General features: G+C 37.8%; 2 protein-coding genes across 2 annotated transcripts; both read left to right on the top strand.

The window, feature by feature from the left end:
* Window positions 1–3,203: 3,203 nt before the first annotated feature.
* Window positions 3,204–9,555, top strand: stc2a (stanniocalcin 2a). Its single transcript, XM_042770400.1, has 4 exons — window positions 3,204–3,759; window positions 6,007–6,149; window positions 6,434–6,645; window positions 7,790–9,555. The coding sequence occupies exons 1-4, from the start codon at window positions 3,621–3,623 to the stop codon at window positions 8,145–8,147; spliced, it is 852 nt and encodes a 283-aa protein (XP_042626334.1). The 5' UTR covers window positions 3,204–3,620; the 3' UTR covers window positions 8,148–9,555.
* An 8,558-nt stretch (window positions 9,556–18,113) lies between these two features.
* On the top strand, window positions 18,114–20,536 carry nkx2.5 (NK2 homeobox 5). The gene is made up of 2 exons (XM_042770399.1): window positions 18,114–18,605; window positions 19,393–20,536. The coding sequence occupies exons 1-2, from the start codon at window positions 18,266–18,268 to the stop codon at window positions 19,992–19,994; spliced, it is 942 nt and encodes a 313-aa protein (XP_042626333.1). The 5' UTR covers window positions 18,114–18,265; the 3' UTR covers window positions 19,995–20,536.
* The last annotated feature ends 1,930 nt before the right edge of the window (window positions 20,537–22,466 follow it).

Below are 22,466 nucleotides of genomic sequence, written 5' to 3'. Positions count from 1 at the left end.
GAGTCTATTGTGCTGCAGTGGGAAAGCCACACGGACTGTAATGAGCTGGAGGGCTTGGCTGTAATCTGCCAACACTGCTGCAATATAAATCACAACATAAAAACACTATAATAGCACATTGTTCAAAGCCAGTAAAAGCTTGGGTCCAAGGCACTATTTTCACACGTTTGGAATGAAAGTGCATTTTTGGCGCATTGTGCTCGGCTTGTAAAAAACGCTCCTTTCACGAGTCAGGTGAGTTTACGCGGCAAAGCACGCTTTCAAGTCGCAAAGGCATAGCGAGTCTTTCCTGCATAGTAGCGAGTGCTTTATGACCTGTTGATACTCGCATATCTTTTTTTTCCACCGCCACGGTTCCTGGAAGAAGCTCGGACATTCCTGGTCTTCTTCTCACCGAGCACCCTTCTCTGCTTCCAAGTCACCAAGCTTCCTGGGCCCTCTCCATTTCACCCAGGATCACTCTGAGCCCCCTGGAATGTGGGATTAATGGTCCTGTGCATCGTGCAGGCCGTTTGGGATATCCAAGACCTTTCCAACTCCAAAGCACGTTCTCTTATCAATAACACCCGATCATCATGATGTCAGTGGTCAGGGGCACATTTGGAAGTAGATTATAGAAATAGCTGATTAAAAATTCACCACCAAGCCAGAAGAAGTAGCCTTTCATTTTGCAGAAGGACTAGAAGCAACACTAGCCCAAAATGATGATGGACTGATGGGATTAGCAAGCTAAGCAAAACAGAAATTGATGCATTTCAATATGATAGCTCACATTTTAACAGACCGTCACTGCCAAGAGGGAATTAATAAGCACTCTTGTTGACAGACTCATGCAATCTGTGAGCAAGGCTGGCATTTTCCAGCAACACCGTGACTGAACGCAAGACATAAATTACAGCATGATTAAAGACCCTCCTGAGAGATGTTTATGTATTTTATGCATGGTTTCGGTCTGCTTCATCCCCGTTTATGCGGATGTGATTGCCTTTAATTATTGAGAGGCATCTGATAATGCCAGATGACTGCACCTCTTCTTTTAAATTATGATGTGGACGTCACGTTGAAACTGCATTAAAATAAATATAGGCTATCTTTTCGTTCGGTAATAGCACATTTCGGGCTTCCGCGGTGCACTCTCTCTCTCTCTCTCTCTCTGAGATACGCTTTTAGGCATCTCAAAAGTACAAAATATACGGGGTAAACCATCAGTACACTTTTTGGCGCTCCAGTCGTCTGTGGTGACACGCGTCATTACGAGGTTGCGGTCTGTGAATGCGTGCTGATTGGTGGAAACCGAGGGTGTGTGTGAATCATGGACTGGCTGTCTTACAGACCCTGATTCAGTCTATGCTGAGAGGTGGGCACAACCTAAACCGCCGCACTAAAAAAGTAAAGCAAAACACAGAGTCTCTCCAAAATGCCATATATCCACCTTATGGCGGAGTATGGGCACATTGTGCATCCCTTGAAGCCACAAAAGCATCCGTTCTTTCATTTCCTGGAAAGCAAAGCTTAGAGAACTGAATTACCATATTTTAATTTACAGGCTTTCTGTTGTGAATAATCTTGCCAATGGCATTTGAAGTGCTTAACAGCCTATAAAAAACTTTGACAGTCTATGTTTTTTTCTCCTCTTAGCACAAGAGTATGTTGACCAAATTTTTGTCTGCAGCTTCAATGCTGTTCATTTGTTTTTCGCCTATGGGTGGCCACACATTAAATTTTCAATTCTCAGTAGGCTATGCCAAGCCGTTGTAACATTTATTGCTTAAAACAATAGCGAATATATATATATATATAGGTTATTTGTGCTTATTTTTTATTAGAAGGTAGGAAACTAAGAATGTAGCTAAGTAAATCATGTTTCACGATTCACTAGTAGTAATTCATTACATAACAGATATCTGGGCTTTTAATTTACTTTAAATTTTTTTCTAAATAACGTTATCCAGTAATTGTTAAGGACATTTCCATTAACCCTAAAATACAACACAATGAAGTATAAAAACACCTGTAACAATTCATATCAAAAATTAACACTGTGCCCTAAAGTTAATTAAAAATTTAAAAAAAAAAAAGTATTAGTAAAATAAAATTAGATTCTAGGGGTTTTAACATGGCTTGCAATATTGACAGTTTCTTGGTAGTCCCACATCCAGGAGAATGGCCTGCAACCCATTTGAGGCATATCTCTCATTTGCAATAGATTTGCATTGAATCATATTCGAATATTGTCATAAACCGTAGTCACCAAAGAGTAAATAAAGATAGATGTGTTCTGTGTAATTCTCAAAATTACATACTTAGAATAATGGGTGATTACTGAACCACAGTTATGGGATTGAACTGCTACATGGACTTCATGTAAGAATTCATTGAAATCGATATAAAATTAGGCATAACAACAACAAAGCCCTGATTGAATGATGTGCCTATAAATGTTGTGTATGTGTGTGTCAGAGTCAGATGTGCACATATGTCTATATGCTTTTTGTGTTGCTTTGCCTGTATATGGCAGCTGCCTAGAGGGGGTGGTTTGAATGATGCAATCCCTGCCATCCATTAGCAAATTTGTCCCATTTTCTGCACTGTGTGGAGCACATTTTGACAGCAGGACTATATAATTAGCTCTGTCGACTGGTGAGTTTTCAAAAACTGCAATGTAAAACCTCACATTATCATTATGTTCCTTTTTTTTCATGTTCATCTGCTGGGTCACCAAAATACCAGCAGCAAACAGAACAGAATGTGCCATATTTATTTATTTATTTAGAAGGGTTTTGGGAATCCTGAAATCCTTTATACTTCTTCATACTTATAAATATCACCGAGCATTTGTCATATGATGTTTACGCTTTGCAAATATTCATTGTAACATACACTGTATATAATGTAAATTGTGGACATTGTTTTAATAGTTTGCATATATGGTATTTATATCTATCTAATTGATTCATAAAGAATTGATTATTTACTTGCACTCTATTTAACACTTAAATGTGTTTGTTGTTGTTTTGAAAACTTTGAAATATTGAAATTGTAAAGAGTCACAGCGATGACCAGCGTTTGTTTTTCTTTTTCATGTTTATTTTATAGAAAAAGAATAGTATTAATATTTCCTGTTGGAGTTCTTTATGACTGGATTTTTTATAAATTCACGGATTTAATAAGCATTTCCTTTCAAATTTGAGTCATATCCTCTCCTGTAAAAATCCATCAGTTATAGTAGACTATTAAAAGCAACACCTATAATCACAGGCTGAAGACTAGCATGCTCTTGTGCTTACGAACTGTCTAATGCCTCATAAGCATTTGTAGAGTAAATACCCACCCACCCTTGCACATTTTACAAGCTTAGTTTATGTCAAGTAGAGACAACTTTCGCCAGACACACCCCTAAAACTTGTACGTGGTGGTCTGCGTTTCTGATTGGTCGGTAGGCACGACTGACAACACCTGCTTAACTCCTTCATCCGAACTGACACCCGGACTCTGGGAAATATATCCAGCATCCATCCCGTCTCCACTCTCACACGCTCTCTGTGTCATCTCGATCAGTATCCACATCAGATCCCGGGCTGACAGCCTGTCGTTATTTACCCAGCAAACTGAGTGGAGAAATGTTGATCAAATGTGCGCTGGCTTTGCTGCTTCTCTCCGTCGTGGGGGACGTGGTGGGAACGGATCATGTTGACGTTCACGAGAGTCACCCCGAGAAACCGGCCAGTCAGAAGGGACGTCTCTCCTTACAGAATACAGGTAAGAGAATGCAAGTGTTGTGAAGCTGTGATCGAAGAGTTGTGCGTACGGACACGTGCGAGCCGGGCGGTCAGAGCGCGTTTGCTTAGTTCGCAAAGTAAATGCATAAATCACACCTCATAAGTTTTCAGCGCAAAACCGGCAAGTGCACACACATCTTATCACGCGCGGCGTGACGTTTTGCGAGAACGCAGGAAGACGATATCTCGTAAATACGGAGCACACGTAGAGAAATCCAATATCTTCGTAAACTATTAATAGCGTGACACAGGCAAAGGTATGCTGTAACGCTCGCGCGTGTCTTATTTTCGAGCGCAGAGAGGATTTGCGTTTATACGACATTCTCGACTAGTATTTTAGCATTGAGTGCAGATAAATGTCATGCAAAGTGTTCGCACGCTCATTATAAAGAGCATCAAATATAAACGGACGCAACTTTTGTTAAATTCTGCGGACGAGCAAGTTAAACCTGTAACGTGGAGTGATGCAATGGTTCTACGTGTTGCACTAGAGGTGGATCAAACTTAACCTTTCTCACGGCAGAAAAGTTATTTAATCCCGTGCATACATGATAAAGAACAAGAAGCAGCCATATTAGGCATCATATCAGTTCATATTGGGCAACTTTTGCACGGGACTGACCCAAAGTAGCTTACGTGATTACAGAAGAGCTCAGTGGGTCACTGCTGTGTGATTGTGCGCACGATCCTCACGTCCGTTCCCGCTCAAACGCCGGCGCGAGCGACGCAGCTGCTCACTTTACCTGTGCACCTCCATCAGCATAGATCTGCTGCAATGCATTTATACTACTGTTAGGTAGTATTCATATACAAGACCTTATAAACCTCTCATGTACTGGTTCCGGTCCAGCTGAAATGCTTTGGGAAAACTCTACAAATCTTTTGCAATACCTAAATTAGAATATTTAGGCAGAACATTTATGATTGTTTTAAGTGATGTGTTTAGAAATACTATTTCACTTAGTATATTTAATAATACTACTGAATCTTTCTGTGAAAATAATAACCACTCATCTCTGTCAAACACATTAACAAAATAGTATGTTTTTGTCCTCATCAGAGCATAGTGTCTGATTGTATACAATCTTTTTGTGAAAACAGACATCATCGTGTTCATGTGTTTGACTGGCTCACATAATGTGATGTTGGAGAAAGACAAACAATCAGTCTGTATTTTAAATTTAATCTCTTTACAAAAGCATGAGGATTGAAGTAGCCATTGCGAGATCCCTAGAAATAACTTTTTTTTCTAGTTGCAATTTGTAATGTGATAGCCGCAGAGCTTTTTACTTTACATGAACTGTTTTGCCTCGTGCTTTGGCTTTTTACTAACACAATGGGGTTTAAATTTCACGTAAATTTTATTAACTGTTTGCCTTGCATTAGAGTAAATGCCATGGTAAGTTCAGTCATTTTTGACTTATTATAGCATAGGATTTGTTCATTTTAAAATAAATGGCCAATATGCATAATGTTTGTATTTGCCCTCTGGTTGCAGTTGCAAAACCAAAATATATAATTAATGTAGTTCAGTGCAGGCTTTCTCTTACTGCGGTTCTTTAATAAGACACGACTAACAGACACATCACAAGCCGTTTTCTAACTCTGCCAATGTGGTCATGAAAAATGCAACTGAATGCTTATATATTTGTGAGTTGATCTAATGTATCAAACATTTATCAGTGCTTCTGCAACCTCTTAATAAGTGAATAAAGTGCTCCTTTGTGTATTACTATGCTTGAGCAAACAGAATTGCTTTTATTTTCTTTATAGATCTGATTAAAAATCAAAAAGATTCTTATTCATGTTTCCATATGCTACTTGGTATTCTCTATTTCCCTGGTTATTTCCTGAAACTCAGTAGTCGTTGCTAATCTCTACAGCAAGGTGAAGGCAATTTGGTCCTGCCCTATATACAGTTAACCTTGCTTTTCCACATCTTAGGATGCCTCCCAGTCTGATGGACTTTAATAGCATACCTTAATTACCACAGTGCGCTCTCTGCTAAATTTGTCCCCTAAATACAGTTCTTCAGTTTTCACAGGAGAAACAAAGCTGGAAAATAGGCCTCTGCATTCATGTGTAAAAGGCTGTCAAGTATATTTCTAAAGCAGCTTTATTTCTAATTTAAAAATAAACTTGTTGCTTTGGAAAATGTCGTCCAAAATTGAGTTCTAATCTGTGTTGCAAACTCTTTATTTAGCTTTTGTCTTTCTACTCTCTGCAGCTGAGATCCAGCACTGTCTCGTGAGCGCAGGAGACGTGGGCTGCGGCGTCTTCGAGTGTTTCGAGAACAACTCCTGCGAAATCCGGGGCCTTCAGGAAATCTGCATGACCTTCCTGCACAATGCTGGCAAGTTCGACTCACAGGTAAGCACATGGTTGCCCCAGTCTCCCACGGGGTTCATGTCCCTCAGACGCAGCCAGAGGATGACCCTGCAACCGGACCGGCCAGCTGGCACCGCCTCCAGCCTGGCTCGTGTTTCACAAGGTGCAGGTGGATTTGAAGCAGAGGGTTTCAAGCCTGTAACACGGTCTCAAGATGTGTGTCTGTAGCAAAAACAGCTCTACTATTAGTCCATGTTATCCCAGCAGAGAAAGAAAGGCTGTTTATGACTGCGGATCTGATAAGACTCTGTCTTAAATACTCGCAGGGCAAGTCCTTCATCAAGGATGCACTGAAGTGCATGGCTCACGGCTTCAGGCACAAGTTCAGCTGCATCAGCCGAAAATGCCTGGCCATAAAGGAGATGGTCTTCCAGCTTCAGCGGGAATGCTACATGAAACACAACCTCTGCTCAGCTGCTAAAGACAACGTCAATGTCATGGTGGAAATGATACATTTCCATAACTTATTTCCCAAAGGGTAGGTATCACACTCGGCGTATTTGCGCGTACTCATACTATTATGTTTTCCTGTTTGTGTGCCTTGCTATTGTTTGAGGTTTTGCGAATAGGTCTGTTGCGATCATGAAATATGTGCTGACGATTGTCATAAAAATAATGGAGATTAACAATTTTATTCTGTTTTGTTCATGTCGCTTATAATGTAAGCCTAATACTTACTTTTTTAAATATTTTACTTGGAATTGTATAATTGCGTAGGCCCATATGATTTATATTTATGCTTTGAAAATTAATATTTATGTAATTAATCGTAATAATATAATATAATGCGGTCTGATCAAACCCACAAGCCTTCATTTCATTTAAAGGCCTTTGACTATCTTTGTGTACTTTAAAAGTGTTTTTAATATTTATTTGCTACCCTGGAAAAGATTAAATGATATTGAATGATATTGAAGATGATGAATTTGATGGCATTTCTTTAAGTGCTTAAAGAGGTAGTCCACCGAAAAAATGAAAAATCCATGTCGTTCCAAACCTTTATAACTTTCTTTGTCCTGTTAAACACAAAAAATATATATATTTTGAAGAATGGTGGTCATCAAAACAGTTTCGGTTCCCATTTTATGGTCAAAAAATATAACGGAAGTCAATGGGAACCAAAACTGATTGGGAAAATATCCCTTTAAATTTCCTTTATTTGGAGTTATTAATTATCGATTATCTCACAGATCAAATAACCACGATCAGACAATTAACCAATAATCACATCAAGCCTGTTTTCAAGTTTCTTTGTTTATTAAATAAATGCAGTTGATGACATAACAAATATTCAAATTAATAAAGTGTTATTTCCCTTTAGCTGCATGTTTCCAGGCAATTGATGTACTTTTCCATTTTAAAATACGTGTGGCGCTACGTAAAGTTAATTTAAGTAAGTTCATTTATGTATTCACACACAGTGTTGAGTCTGAGGAGCAGCTGTGTCTCATGAAAGGTCTGTGTGTCCACACGGTCACTGTACAGTGACATAAACTGAAATTGCAGTGTCTTTCCAGCACTGGCCTATAATGAACATATGAGGACAACAGGGAACAGAGTCAGTGAGCGTTTTAAAGTAGACTGACGTGACGTGACTGACCGCTATCATCCCGCTGTCTTAGGCCGTACGTTGAGCTGGTGAACATCTTGCTCGGCTGTGGAGAGGAGGTGAAGGAAGCCATTACGCGGAGCGTGCGTCTGCAGTGCGAGCAGAACTGGGGCGCTCTGTGTGACAGCCTGAGCATCTGTACGTCCATCCCTGTGGCTCCAGCGTCAGGCGGCTCCGAGCGACGTCCGTCACTTTCCTCCCAGTCAGACACCGAGCACCACAAGAGCACTCGAACAGGAGACAAGGACAAACCCGGCAAGGTTGGGTTAAGTTCCCACACGCGAAGTCGGAGCCAAGGCCCGCGCCGCGCCAGTTTAGATGCCGGCCCCGCCGAGCAGGAAGACTCAAAGATCAGCGACATTCGGAGGTGAAATAGCAGGATCACCTAAAATGACCATGACACCCCAATCCCCGAATTAACAGACTCGGCAGACCTCTTAATTCAACCCATCCACCCTCACGTCTCCACACAGTCATTCCAGCTCTCCCAAACTGCACCTTTTGCAGGGTAAATCTGGTGCAGCTTTTTTTGATACTCTAGATTATAGGACAGATCGTTTATTTTATAGAATTACGACCAGTGCATTTATTTCAGTTCTAATACAGCATCTCTATTTTGCGAATCATATCCTCCTTAAGATTCTATCACCTTGTTTATTTATTTTATACTTTATGCAACGTTTGAACATAAAACATGTACATATAAATCTATGTATATCTATATTTATATAAACACACCTAAATATAGCCTCCATATTCAGTAATACTATATGTAATATAGTGCAAAGAATGCTAGCTGTTGTATTAGTTACATTATTGCACCAATTACGCATCTGACTGTAGATATGTAAGATATGTTTGTTTGATTGTATCAGAAATGTGTGTGTAATTGTTATTTGAAATACTTGATTAAATCCAAGCTGTACAGGATTGAAGTCCAGGTCTAGCACATACGATGCTCGGTGCTTCATAGAAGGAAAGCGAAGTCAAAACAACGTCCAGGAACAAGCTTATTGTGCCTTGAGAATATTACATAGAAGCTTTACCCCAAAATGAACTGTGGAACCCAAGCAGGTGTATAATAGTAAAAAAAAATGATATCTGCCTGAAGTCTCAGTATGATAAAGCACCCCGATAGTATCGCTTCATTCTAATGGGTATGCATTGGCCAAACTGATTAGTTGAATATAGGAACAACTTTAGCGCACAGTCTCTCATGGAAAGCAGGCCTGCCTGTGCTCTGGCCAAGTCCACAGCCAGCCGCTGGGGTTTCCAAGTAAGAAATAGCAGTTTTCTCCCAGAGCCACTGAGAAGAGCCAGAAGCTGGAATTGTAGAACCCTGGATCTGAGTTAAGTCTACATAAGAAGCTCAGGGTATTACTGACAATAATATTGAAATGGGTGAATTATTGTTTACTATAGCTCCGAAAAGAATTGTTTTGGGTCCTTGCCACGTGATTGGTTAATAAAATGTTCAGAGCTGATTGTTGGTTTTAGAATAATTAACGGCCTGTACAGTTCTGCTATTCATCAGCCTAAAGACAACAGTAGTTACTTTGACCAATCATCTTCTTAATTCACTCAGGTATTCCAATGAACATGGGCAAAATGTGATCAACTTTGGGTTCAAACCTGGAAAACATATTTTCAGATTGTTACAAGGAATTAAAAAAAAAATCTGTGTACAACTATTACATTGAATGATAGATTCCATATTGGTACAGATAGCATGTGTTCCAATTGTTTTAGAAAAATAAATACTAAAGCTTGTTTCTTACTCAGGTGTGTCTTTCTGGATCATTTTTTGCACACACAACAAAAGTCATGAATTAGACATTTATTTGTAGTATATATTATTTTTAATATTATCATAAAACATTTTTATTTATTGTGATCGTTTGTTAAAAAATAAAAAAAGGCATTTGGCATTATATCATCTAATTGGGGCTAAATATGCCCAGGTACACACCGATACACACACACTAATATTAAGTATAATAATATATACAATACAATATATTGCCTAAAACTTTGGAAAAACAAACTAAAATATATAATTTTATTTTTATATAACTAATGCTGTATCAGACCACTGCTTTTGTACTTTTGACTGAAATGTCTATTGTGGTTTATTAAATATATTATTAAATAATATTTTCTATAAATAATAGTATTTGGCATTGAGAAACTGTGTGTGGGTTAGTGATGGTGATTTTATTTACATGTTCCGCCATTAGATGGCGACAAGAGACAAGTTTTTATGAGCGAGTCAGACGGTGGAGGTAATGCACCTGTTTACATTTGTTGCCAGCCGCCATTAAAACCCAAGAAGAAGAAGAGAAGAGAGACTTTTATATTGAAAGAGACTGAAACGGGGTTGGAAACATTGACATTATTTGTAATTTCAACTACACCTGATAAGACGCAGATAACATCGGAAATCACCCTTAACAGATGAAAGGAGAGTAGAACCAAGAATGAATGCTGTATCAGATGCAGGTAATCATAGTCGCTCACTCATAAAACTGGACTCTACATAATACAGTGAGCTTCTAATACAGTAACACAATAAGCTTTCAGTGACGCAACTCAACAGCTACGTTCACACTGCAGGCAAATGTGGACCAAATCTGATTTTTTTTTTTTTTTGCTCACATGTGACTCGGATCTGTTTTTGTCATGACAGTGTGAACAGCACAAACTACATGTAATCTGGTCTTTTCAATTCCGATCTGTGCCACTTCCATATGTGGTATTAATCCGATCCATGTCAGATGTTTTGCAATGCGACCCGAGTGTGAACGGTCATGTCGGATTGCATGACGCTTTTACGTCACTCTAGATTGACAATTCATCATAATTCCGCTGACGGGAGACACTTCAAAGATTTTACATACCCAAAGTTATGAAGACAGTAGCGAAAGGTAATCAGTGGAAGTGTGATGTGTTAGAACTCATGTGTATTACAGCGACAACTCTACAAGCAATTATAAAAGTTTCAAAACTCTGCTTTCTTTTGTCACATCCTTGTCTTTATTTTTCATATTGCCTGTGCATAATTTTGCTGGCTTCTGCAGCAGATCACACTATAAATAAACGCATAATCGCTTACTTTATGTCCTCCGTGTTTACTTCCGTATGATGGCGCGCTGTGCAAGTGTTTTCCGTGATGTTTACCTCCCTGAACATGATTGGGATAGTTTTGGACCAGTTTTGAGAAAGAATTGGGCGTATTTTGTTGTGAAAATCTGGAAAACCCTGTTCGTATCGTTCTTTTGCGCATGCGGGTCTATTCACACTGGAAATCTGATACTGGCCACATTTAAAACAACAATGTGAACAGCTATACAAAAAAAAAAAAAAAAATCGGAATTGAGCACTAAGGCTTGTGGTGTGAAAGTAGCCAACATTCATTCGTTAATAGTTCAAAAATATATATTTTGAATATATATTTTGAACGTTTTCGTTTTCAAATTGTTAAATTGAAATTTGAATCCGTGGCGGACGAAAGTAGTTCCGCACACAGAATAGTTTTTAAAAGACACTCTGTGGTTGTTTCTTATTTATTTTCACACTTGTGCCGTCGAACTGTTGTATAAACGCAATAAAAATGCAAATAAATAAATAATAATAATAATAAATAAATCACAATTCTGGACTCTTGCTGGACCCCCTGCAGTTTGCTTGGGTCTACACTTCATTCTGCAACATCCGGACAAACCAAGGACTTCTGTGAGGATCCAGTTTGCGGATTTCAGTGGATCACCAGCTTTCTGACAGACAGGCAGCAGCTAGTGAGACTGGGAACATTCACATCTAGCACCGCCCCACCATCAGCACTGGCGCCCCTCAGGGATATGTGCTCTCCCCACTCCTCTTCTTCCTGTACATGAATGACTGCACTGCAGAAGACCCCTCTGTCAAGCTCCTGAGGTCTGCTGCAGACGACTACACAGTCATCAGCCTCATCCAGGACGGTGTAGAGTCTACATTTAGAAACGAGATTGAGCAGCTGGCTGTCTGGTGCAGTTTTAACAACAACCTGGAGCTGAACACGCTCAAAACAGTGGAGATGATCGAAGAACACCGCAGCATTACCCAGTCATTTACACAGTGAGGGTGATGAGTCCATATAGACATTAATCATAGTAAAACTCAATTCAAACAGGCCTGAGTTTCCAAGAATCTGGTTTCTTTAAGAGAAAAAGGTTAGACAGGTCCATGTTGTCTGGAGCCAGCACCGACGATGTGAAGAGCGTTCTTCTCGACCGGTGCATAAAGCTGTCAGGGCGTGTGGCACGGGGTTGGCGCCAGGCTGAGCTGCAGCGGGCACCTCCACCAGCCTCCTGCAGAAACACTCGGCTCATCGCAGCAGTGGGAAAAACGCTCTTTCTCTCGTCGAAGAGGAATGAGACCACCGCACCGTAAACGAGCTCCCCTATGCTCTGGCTCGGCCTCTCCTGTCGTAGGGCTGAAGATCTATAAACAGGCTTTATGAGGCTCTGATGGCTGTGGTTGAGCAGCAGGCGAACTGGTTCTCAAACTGGGCCGCTGCAGCTAGTATATGACAGGCCAACACCACAACAAAGTGGCCATTCTGAAAGCTGATTACTTTACTGAGCTGGAGGTGTGGGTGATCTGGTCTTGCAGTCCAAAACGCGTCGTCAGGCTCCCAAAGAGTTTGGATCTCATGCATCTATACTGAGACATCATGCAATCAAGTCAATCGATAATAAAAAACTACCCAAAAGGCCTTAGTTGTGAATCAACATGTGCGAGTCAGCTACAAGTGGTATTGGATTCAGAGATATTTTTGTATGTTTCCTCAGAAAAAAATATTGTGCATGTCATATATTTTGACACAGAGATGACTTAAAAGCTACTGTTACGTGGCATACATGATAAAAACTGAAAGGACGCAGAGATCAATTAACAGACTTTAGTCAGGTTAGACGTCATATTGAATTAAAAGAATAGCTTACTTTCAGAATAAAAATTATAGAAATTATAAATTAATAGAAATTAAGGTTTTGGAGGAACCAGGCTGAAGGTCCAAAGACAGACATGAACAGATTACAAAGGGGTGAGTAAATTATCGGGACATTTTTATTCTGGAAGTAAACTAATCCTTTAGGAGGCTGTTAGGGGTAAACTTTCAGTCTTTATGGTGACGTGCCGTTTAAAGGTCCTAAATCATTTAATTTTCACAACTCACAACTTTCAAAACTGTTTTGAGTTTTTGTTTGAACAATTGGTATGTTGTTAGTAAAGCATTGAACACACTGTACTTCTGTCTCTCACAGTCTAATTAAACATTGCGGTCAATAGACTATCAGGCATCCAAGACTATCAATCAATGTTTTCAGAACTTGATTCTGTGTCTTTGTTTTATGTGCTTGAATCAATGTGACAGGCTCCTCGATGCAAGCACTGCGTTACTGCCCTCTAGCGGACATTTCTATACAATGCCTGTTTAAATCAACAGCTTTCTTCAAGATTTGAGGTTAAATTGAAAACGGTTATCTTTGAGTAATACAATGTGAGGAAAATAGGATACTGTAGAGCGTTGTAATTTATGTTTCATATTTGTTATTGAGAAAGCCTAAACTTAATTTTAAAACATCCGTATTTACATTTGCATTTAAGAAATTGCTTAAATGTGTTTTTTTTTAATCTGTTAAATCAAAAAAGCATAAAATGACAGAAGATTTCATCAATACAATGTATAGCATGGGTTTATATTCAACAATCACTAGAACTAGTAGAATCACATTTCATTGTGCTACATTGATAGATAACATATTCATGAACATTATGGAAAGCCGTATGTATAGTGTGTTATTATATAATTACATCAGTGACCTATTTTTATTGACTATCACTGTAAGTATAGAAAACCTAGATGTTAGTTATTTCAAATATAAAAGAGTAAGAACTGTATCAAATGCTTTTAAGAAAGAATTATTGAAACAAAACTGGAAATTAGTATATGATGATGATATTGATAAATCATATAATGGATAGATTTTTTCATCACTGTATGACAAAAATTGTCCTGTAAAACAATATAATGATGAATAGAAGCAAATAAATAGTCCATGGATTACTAAAGGTTTATTAAATGCCTGCAAAAAGAAAAACGCACCGTGTAAACAATTTATAGAAGCAGAAAAAAAAGTATTAGAATTAATTAACATGAGAATATGTATGGCTACTAGATTAAAATATTACATTATAATAAAAATAATATGGAAGGTTTACGGAATATTCTTCATAGTATTCTTAGAAATGAACTAAAAATAATTATGCTACACTACTTCCTACGTCATCCGTCTCGTGAACGCGCGTTTGACAGTTAGCAGAAGCTAGATATTAAAGTTTATAAAGTTTTAAATATGGATATTTTTCTCACAAAAAAAAAAAAAAAAAAAAAAAATAGAGTTTTTTTTATTGATGTTTCCTTTATTAACCCCCAGAGACGTGTGGAGCACTTTTATGATGGATTGCCGCAGTTTATTGGACTTCTTTTGGACTATTGAACATCAGAGACGTTTGGATGACTTTTTTGAGCTTGGAAGAGCCAGGACCATTTGTAATATAACTCCGACTGTATTCGTATGAAAGAAGAAAGTCATATACACCTAGGATGTCTTGAGGGTGGGTAAACCATGAATGAATTAAACTAAATATCACTGCTATGTTAAAATCCGCCACCAGGAGGCGGGTTCAGCAAAACTCTAGGACAGAAAGGAGTCTAGATCAGCAAATGTGCTGAAATGTAGTTTCATTTCACAGACAAAATAAGTGTTATACATTAGCTACAATGTAAAATAAAGTTTTATAAATCATTATAAAAAATAAAAGATGTGTTATGGGAAAAGTGTACGGGGTCTAAATCTTCTGAACAGGGAATGTTTTTTGGAAGACAGTCACTTTCATGAACTCAGCTGCCGGATGGTCTGTGAAATCATACGGGAGGAACTTTAATTATGATTAATATAGCGACAAAGCCTTTTGAAATATGAGCATATGAACATGTTTCAATGTGAGCGAGTAGTCAAAACTATTCTGAGGCATCCAAAGGAGAGCAGGTCATGTGACTCCCATCGGGAGCAATCATGTTCCTGTCTGTCTGACTAATCCACTGCCAAAGCTGTGAACATGAGTTTATCAAGAAAATTGTTATTCCCCGTGACGTGCAAGACAAATGATGTGATGACAAGACGCACAGCTCTCAGTCGCCGTAATGAATTTTTGCTTCTGTGCTTCATGCAATATTACAGATTATCTACATCTGATTTTACAGTCCTCACGTGTCGTGTCGTTTTGTTTTGCAACTTCAACTTTGTATTTTTTTATTTTCAATTCATGAATTAATATGTGTAATGTGTAGGCTATTTAACTTTTAGGGATGAACTACACAAATGCATGCATATGCCAATTTAAACTCTTTGATTTAGGCTAGTTAAACATTTTAATCATTGTAATAATAAATAATGACTATGAATTTAACTTTCACGTTAAAACTGTCCGCTTATAATTTAACTTTAAGATCAACTGTGTCATCAAAACTGCTCACAAATAAACACATTAGAAACAATTTGAAAAGTGCACCTTGGTTTTATAAAAGTATACTTAGTTAAAATCTATATGTTATTGGATATAAAAACATGCAGCAAGCTAGAAAGTATTTAGAAAAGAGGATTCTTGATACAAAATAAAGGTAAAACTCATTGATATAAATTATAATATATATACATATATATATATATATATATATATATATATATATATATATATATATATATATATATATATATATATATATATATATACACACACACTAATTTGAACGTTTGGTGAAATAAACTAAAAGTATGCATAATTGAACACAAACATTTTTAATTAAATTTTAATGAAAATAATTGTTTAAAAATAAGCGTCACAAAACATGTAAAGAAAACATTTGTGAATATTTAGGCAAATTCTATAATAAAAAAAAATCTGACTTGACATTTAGCACAGCAGGTCAGATTTTGTAGAAGAAAGTCTGAATACAGCTGTCTATATGTGTTAAGTGTTAAAAACGTGTTAAATTAAATGCAAGACCATTATAAATCCCCAGGCGGGCAGGTCTCGCGCACGAGCTTCCTTCAGGAGGTGTTAAATTTGGAAGTGATTGACGGGGATGAAGAGGTCTGTGGTTTCATCACTGCACAGACTCATTTAGATAACACCCATCTCACCCCTCTTCCCCATCATTTCCTAAACAGGTCGGCCTACAGGAAGTTTTCAAGAACGTTATCCAACTCTTTATCTGCTCCAAATGCGCTGCTGAAAGACAAACCTGCAGATGCAGTCGCTTTGTGGGAGTTTGTGCCTCTTCTTCTCTCGACCACGTAGTCTGTCATAATATTTATTTCAGAAATGCATCAAACAAGACGAATTATCCGACTGCGCTCCAAGCAAGCTCTGTCTCAGAAAATCGTAGTAAACTCTCAGAAACATTTGCACGTTTTCTGCTCCAAGACTGTCACTAACTGCAGTGGCTCTCAGTGGAGGAGATGCTTCATAAATCATCGTGATATAAAGCAGTTTCCATAAGCTGTGGAGTCAGTTTACTTCACTTCACCAATTATTGCAGCGACGGATAGGGGAGTGTTGATTCGCTCATAGAGAAAAGTGCTCGCGTTCATTTATCAGAAACGCACTGCTTTTCTCCAAAACTATAAACACGAAGCTCTAGAGCAGACACGAGCACCATTTACTCTGCAGCATTAACCATTAGAGATCAAATAAACGATAACACTGTCTGTCTCCTCTGCACAAGCACAAACTATGAGTAATATCCAGAAGAACGACACCACTACAAAAACTGGATTACACTAACAGTGTTCATGTTGCAGCATAATTACATTTTTAAAGAATATTAGGCCTACTAACGAAATAATTGCTTGGGGGAGCTTTTGATTATTATTATTATTATTATTATTATTATTATTATTATTATTATTATTATTATTATTAACCTATACCTATGAATTACTGAACATGGATAACCAGATCTCTTGAAAGTGCGTATTAATACCACGAGTTTCTATTTTTATTTGGCGTATTATTTATACGCAGAAATTGACTTTGGATTTCAGTAGGCCTAATGAATTACAGAAATAGGCTGAGTAACGCGTAACGGATCGTGTAACGTGTCTCCAAATTGTCATGTCCAAAATTCGATTCAACAAAATAAAAGAAATACAGATGAATAAAAAATAAAAAATAAACAATTATAATTAAAACGTATTAACATAATATAAAACAAACTAGCCTATCTGTATTCTCTAAAAATGTCTAAATAGAAAATGCCATAAATGTGTGTGTGTGTGTGCGCGCGCGCGCGCGTGTTTTTGTGACATATCAGGACACAACTTTGTATAATGACATGGGTATGACACAGGTATTACAAGGAGAGGGTGACTTATGAGGACATAACCCATGTCCCCATTTTTCAAAACGCTTATAAACCATACAGAATGAGGTTTTTTTTTTTTTTTTTTTTTTTTTTTGAGAAAGTAAAAATGCACAAAGTTTCCTGTATAAAAACCATTATGCCTATGGAATGTCCCCATAATTCACAAAAACAAACGTGTGTGTGTGTGTGTGTGTGTGTGTGTGTGTGTATGCATGAGTTCTTGTAATAGGGCATCCATAATTTCCGCCACACAGGTCTATATTTTATATGAATTGCCATGTGTTGCTCTTCTGCTGCGGCTGTTCGGCGTGGGTGGGTTTCTGGTTTGTTGTCATCTGTTAGCACGTCTTGATAACAAACCCTGTGGCACCAGAATCTTTCAGTGGTAGACAGTTGGGTTTGTCATTGCAGGTTTCAGGTTCCAGCTATGGCACTGTCTGATCCCTTGGGAAAACTCTTCTCTGGCCTGTAGGTTTCCTCTGGATTAAGCAATTAAGACGAAAACAAACAAACTGAGAGACATTTGCAGCCTCGTAGGTATAATTAAAAGAGATGATTTAAATCAGAGCTGACAGACTTCACTTTACAGCCAATAAAAAGCGTCCACCTGAATTGCCTGTTGTTTTTATTCGCTATATGCAACACCAAACGATTAAGAACATTAAAAATAATAATATGGTTAAAAGCAATGTTTGTTGATGTGAGTTAAGTTGCTATAATTGGTGGATATTTATCTTGTGCATGGACTTGTATGGAGGTCTCACGAGTCATTTTAATATTATGCGTCATTTGGCCAATGAAAAGCTCTGAAATGTTGTGAGCGCTGCTGACCCCGCCCCTCTGCCTCATTGCAGCAGGCAGTCACTCCTTACACCCCGAAAGTGTGTTATGAGGGCTCTATTAGAAAGGTGAACGTGGGTTTACACCACTAAACACAAAAGTTTAATCCTATTCATTAAACGACTTCACACCCCTGATAAATGCCAGCCGGGTCGCCCAAGAGGACCATCATTCCATGCAATGTTTTCCAGCCAGATGACTTCTACTCCTTTCTCAGTGCGGGACATACTGAACCTGGAGCAGAATCAGGAGGACTTGGTCTCTCTGGATATGTCTCAGCGGCTGGACAGTGCACTTATTCCGACCTCATCCTGCATGCTGTCCACTTTCAAACAAGAGCAGTTCATGGAAATGCCATCCGGAGCGTCTCTCTTCAGCGAAGACCTTCAGGACGACAAAGGCAACAAAAACAGCTCTCTGAACTTCAGTACCGCTGCCTTTTATGGGAAGAATTTCCTAGAAATGGACTTTGTTAAAGACGCAAAGATGGATGAAACTTTTGAAGAAAAAGAGAAAAAAGGTGAGCAGGAGTCGGACATGTATCGGGAATTAAACACAGATGCGTTTCGTGATTATTTAAATTATCAGCAAACTCAGTTGAAAAATATACAAACATTTTAAAGAAGCGCACGTGTCTAGATTGATTAGAACACTAATTAAATTAATACGACAATTGAAAAAAAAAGATTCGTATTTTTTTATTCCGCTTTTAAGTAAACAAACAAACAAAAAATAAATAAATTTAAAAAAAAAAACGTATTTTTTAGCCACAAAAAAAGTATGTGCACTCTTAAAAATAGCCTAAAGTTATTATTATTATTATTATTATTAGCCTATTATTATTATTATTATTATTATTATTATTATTACTAGGCATCTTTGGTTCCATATTTACATATAGAAACTTTAACATCCATCTTTTATACTGGAAAAAAAAGGTTCTTCAGATTCAAATGTTTTTCACACTTAGGAAAAAATGTTCTTTTAAGAACTGTTAAAAAAAAAAAGGGTTATTTTTATTGAATCCAAAATAGTTCTTTTATGTCATCGCTGCGGAAACTCAGTGCACAAAATTCAACTCACTGACATTTTAAATGTTTTAAAAGTTTTTAATTACTGTTTAACTTATTAGTAATATATATATATATATATATATATATATATATATATATATATGCTAAATAAATAATTACATACATTGCACGGTTTAATTTCTAAATGGAATGAATGGATAAAAACAACAGTTATTATACTGACGATTTGTGTCCCATTCAATTCTATCATTGAAATGAATCATCCATTTCCAGACATCAGCTGCACTCAGGAAGATCCAAGTGAAGATCTGAAGCAGGATGATACGGATCGACCCAAACAGAGGAAAAGGAGGAAGCCTCGTGTTCTGTTCTCTCAGGCGCAGGTGTACGAGCTGGAGAGGCGCTTCAAACAGCAGAAATACCTCTCCGCACCTGAGAGAGATCACCTAGCCAGCGTGCTCAAACTCACCTCCACACAGGTCAAGATCTGGTTCCAGAACAGACGCTATAAGTGCAAGAGGCAGCGTCAGGACCAGACCCTGGAGATGGTGGGCATCGCTCCTCCGAGACGCATCTCGGTGCCGGTTTTGGTTCGGGATGGAAAGCCGTGCCTGGGCGACGCTTCCACATACAACACCTCTTACAACGTGGGGCTCAATCATTTCACCTACAACACCTACCCTGCCTTTAGTAATTTCCCGAGTCCGGGCAACACGAACTACTCATGCAACTACCCACCGAGCGTGTCCTCCCTCCAGCCCTCACAGTCCAGCAACAACTACATCAACTTCGGAGCTGGGGATCTAAATAACGCGCAGGCTCCGTTTCAGTCCAGCAGCGGGGTTCCCTCACTACACGGCATCCGAGCTTGGTGAAATACAAACAAAAAACTTTAACTGCATGCATTATTTCTTCTATGGACATTTACATTCAAATGACAAATGAATCCAGACCGGGTTGCTTTCGCTCTGTCACATACGTTCATTTTTAGGTTTTAATATACGCATCGTTTTCTTTTAAAAACCTGTCTGAATAATTTGCTTGCACCTGAGTTAAATTATGAGAGATAAACCGCACGTGAAATATATAGGTAGATTATTTATAATTTTTTCACCAGATGGCCTTTAAAACTCGGGCGAAGATATCAAGTTCTTTCTTTCTTTCTTTCTTTCCAAGGTCAGTCTTATTTTTTATTTTTTTTTAAAACCTCACAGACAAATATTATAAACTGTAACCAATAAAGTGCATAAATGAATTATTATTAATAAGAAACAAATTTCTTTGTGTAGCCTATATCCAGAAGTACATCACGAACACGGCTCGAAATGAGGTTTTGTTATTCATTTGCTTGTGTAAGTCTAAGCTTTTTGAAGAAATAATAAAGGCTTTTCGAGAATGCAATTATTATTTGGTTTGTATAGAATAACAATTAAAAATATTATCCTATTAACAACAACAAAACTAATAATTAATATCTGACGTGATTAATATTCGTAAATTATATTTACGAATTACATTCAACTGATAAAAACTTTATTATTATTATTATTATTATTATTATTATTATTATTATTATTATTATTATTATTATTATTATATTTGCTGAACCCTGCTTTTACTTAACAGTTCTTATTCCTGTCCTTATTCTTTTTCTTAACATAGGCCTAGCTTAATAAATAAATAGGCCTAAATAAAATATACTTTTAAATAATTTACTATTTAAAAGTTTATGTTTAGTCACTGTTTTAACGAAAGGTGAGGCTGAGATATACTTCACTATGATTTATCCATCAAATAAAAATACTGAAATTATAATAGACTAATGAGGACGTTTCAGCGAGGACTTGTACCGAGGTGGAATCGTGCTGTGTAGAAATAATCCGAAAATGCAGATAGTCTGATTGAGACAACATCCTTCATTCTTCATCCTTCACTGACAGGTCTTCAGAGTAAAACGCTTTGAGTTTCGGGTGAAAAGAAGTCGTCATTCTGCTGAGGTTAATGAGAAAACTAAACTCTCCAATTGCGCATCCACCCGCAAAATGCTTTTTGTCGATAGCAACAGCTCAACCCTTGACCATTAAAATCTGTTGTATGCTATTCTTGCAGCGGTTGATGTCACACTTGATTGACAACACAAAAGTGCTCTGCTTAGTGTGCAGAATGGCACAATTTGCTTGACATAGAGAGGTAAGGGTGCGTGGCTGCGCATGCAAAGGCTTGGATGGAGGAGGGAAGGAGATCCACATTTGCTGCCACTTAAAATGAGTAATAGACTGTCCTCGGCCTCTCCACACATATCAGTAAACACAATTTACTCCACCACATCTACCTCCGAGCCTGCATCTACTTACAGCTGAAATATACTATATTACAATAGCAAGCTACTGTGAAAATCTCAAGTCAAATATGGGAGGTAAAGAGAGAGGTCACACAGTTACAGTAGTGGCCCACTGTTCAGAGGCGTTGAAAAGAACGAGTCAGATAACATGGACGCACATCTCTAAAAATAACAGACCTTGTCCTCCGGCCACAGTGGAAGGAGGATGACAGAGAGAGAGAGAGAGACCAGGGATGGAATAATCAGCTTTTCCGGGTCTTATCGGAGGAAAGACAGGGTCGCATGCCTCTTTATCAGCGGAGCTCTGATTATGGCCATAGCTTTTCTGAGCTTTTCCCTCTGCGATACTCTGCTTCTGTCCTGCCCTGAACAACAGCTGCTGCTTCATCACTGCCCGGGATGTGAGTTTAACTCATCTACACTGCCTGTCATACTGTAGATGTCCATGTGACAGCCTCCAGCCTCTAGCATGGGTTCAGCTGGAGGCATGAAACCTAGAAACCGAGGACCAGTGGAAACACCTATGACTTATCTTTAAAAAATACATTATATTGTGCAGTTTTCATTAAAAAAGCCTTAAAAACAACAGTAAAGACATTTAAAAAAAAAAAATTAAAAAGCACAGCTGTTTTTAATATTGATAATAGGCTAATCAGAAATATTTCTTGAGCAGCAAATCAGTATATTAAAATGATTTCTGAAGATCATGTGACACTGAAGACTGCAGTAATGATGCTGAAAATACAGCTGCGCATCACAGGAATAACACTTTATTAATTACACTTTAACAAATATTCAAACTTAAAACAATTAGTTATAATATTTCACAATATGCATTTTCGATCAAATAAATAAAGTCTTTGTGAACATAAGAGATCTTACTTATGAAAAGCATAGTGTACATAGAAAATTTGGTTCATAAACTATTTCGACTGTATTTATATTTAATCATCTTCGATATATGCAAGATTCAGATACCTTTTTTTTTTTTTATCTTCAACACAAC

The sequence above is a fragment of the Cyprinus carpio genome, chromosome A14, assembly GCF_018340385.1.
Source record: "Cyprinus carpio isolate SPL01 chromosome A14, ASM1834038v1, whole genome shotgun sequence".
Taxonomy (NCBI): domain Eukaryota; kingdom Metazoa; phylum Chordata; class Actinopteri; order Cypriniformes; family Cyprinidae; genus Cyprinus; species Cyprinus carpio.
The sequence above is the reverse complement of the archived record's forward strand: the minus strand, read 5'-3'. Positions and strand labels throughout refer to the sequence as shown.

Excerpts from the sequence above, each read along its gene's own strand:
- stc2a (XM_042770400.1), top strand. The coding sequence starts at position 3,621 with ATGTTGATCAAATGTGCGCTGGCTTTGCTGCTTCTCTCCGTCGTGGGG. Across the intron at positions 3,760-6,006 it reads TCTCTCCTTACAGAATACAG|CTGAGATCCAGCACTGTCTC; the intron begins GTAAGAGAATGC and ends TACTCTCTGCAG. Across the intron at positions 6,646-7,789 it reads CATAACTTATTTCCCAAAGG|GCCGTACGTTGAGCTGGTGA; the intron begins GTAGGTATCACA and ends CCGCTGTCTTAG.
- nkx2.5 (XM_042770399.1), top strand. The coding sequence starts at position 18,266 with ATGTTTTCCAGCCAGATGACTTCTACTCCTTTCTCAGTGCGGGACATA. Across the intron at positions 18,606-19,392 it reads TGAAGAAAAAGAGAAAAAAG|ACATCAGCTGCACTCAGGAA; the intron begins GTGAGCAGGAGT and ends ATCCATTTCCAG.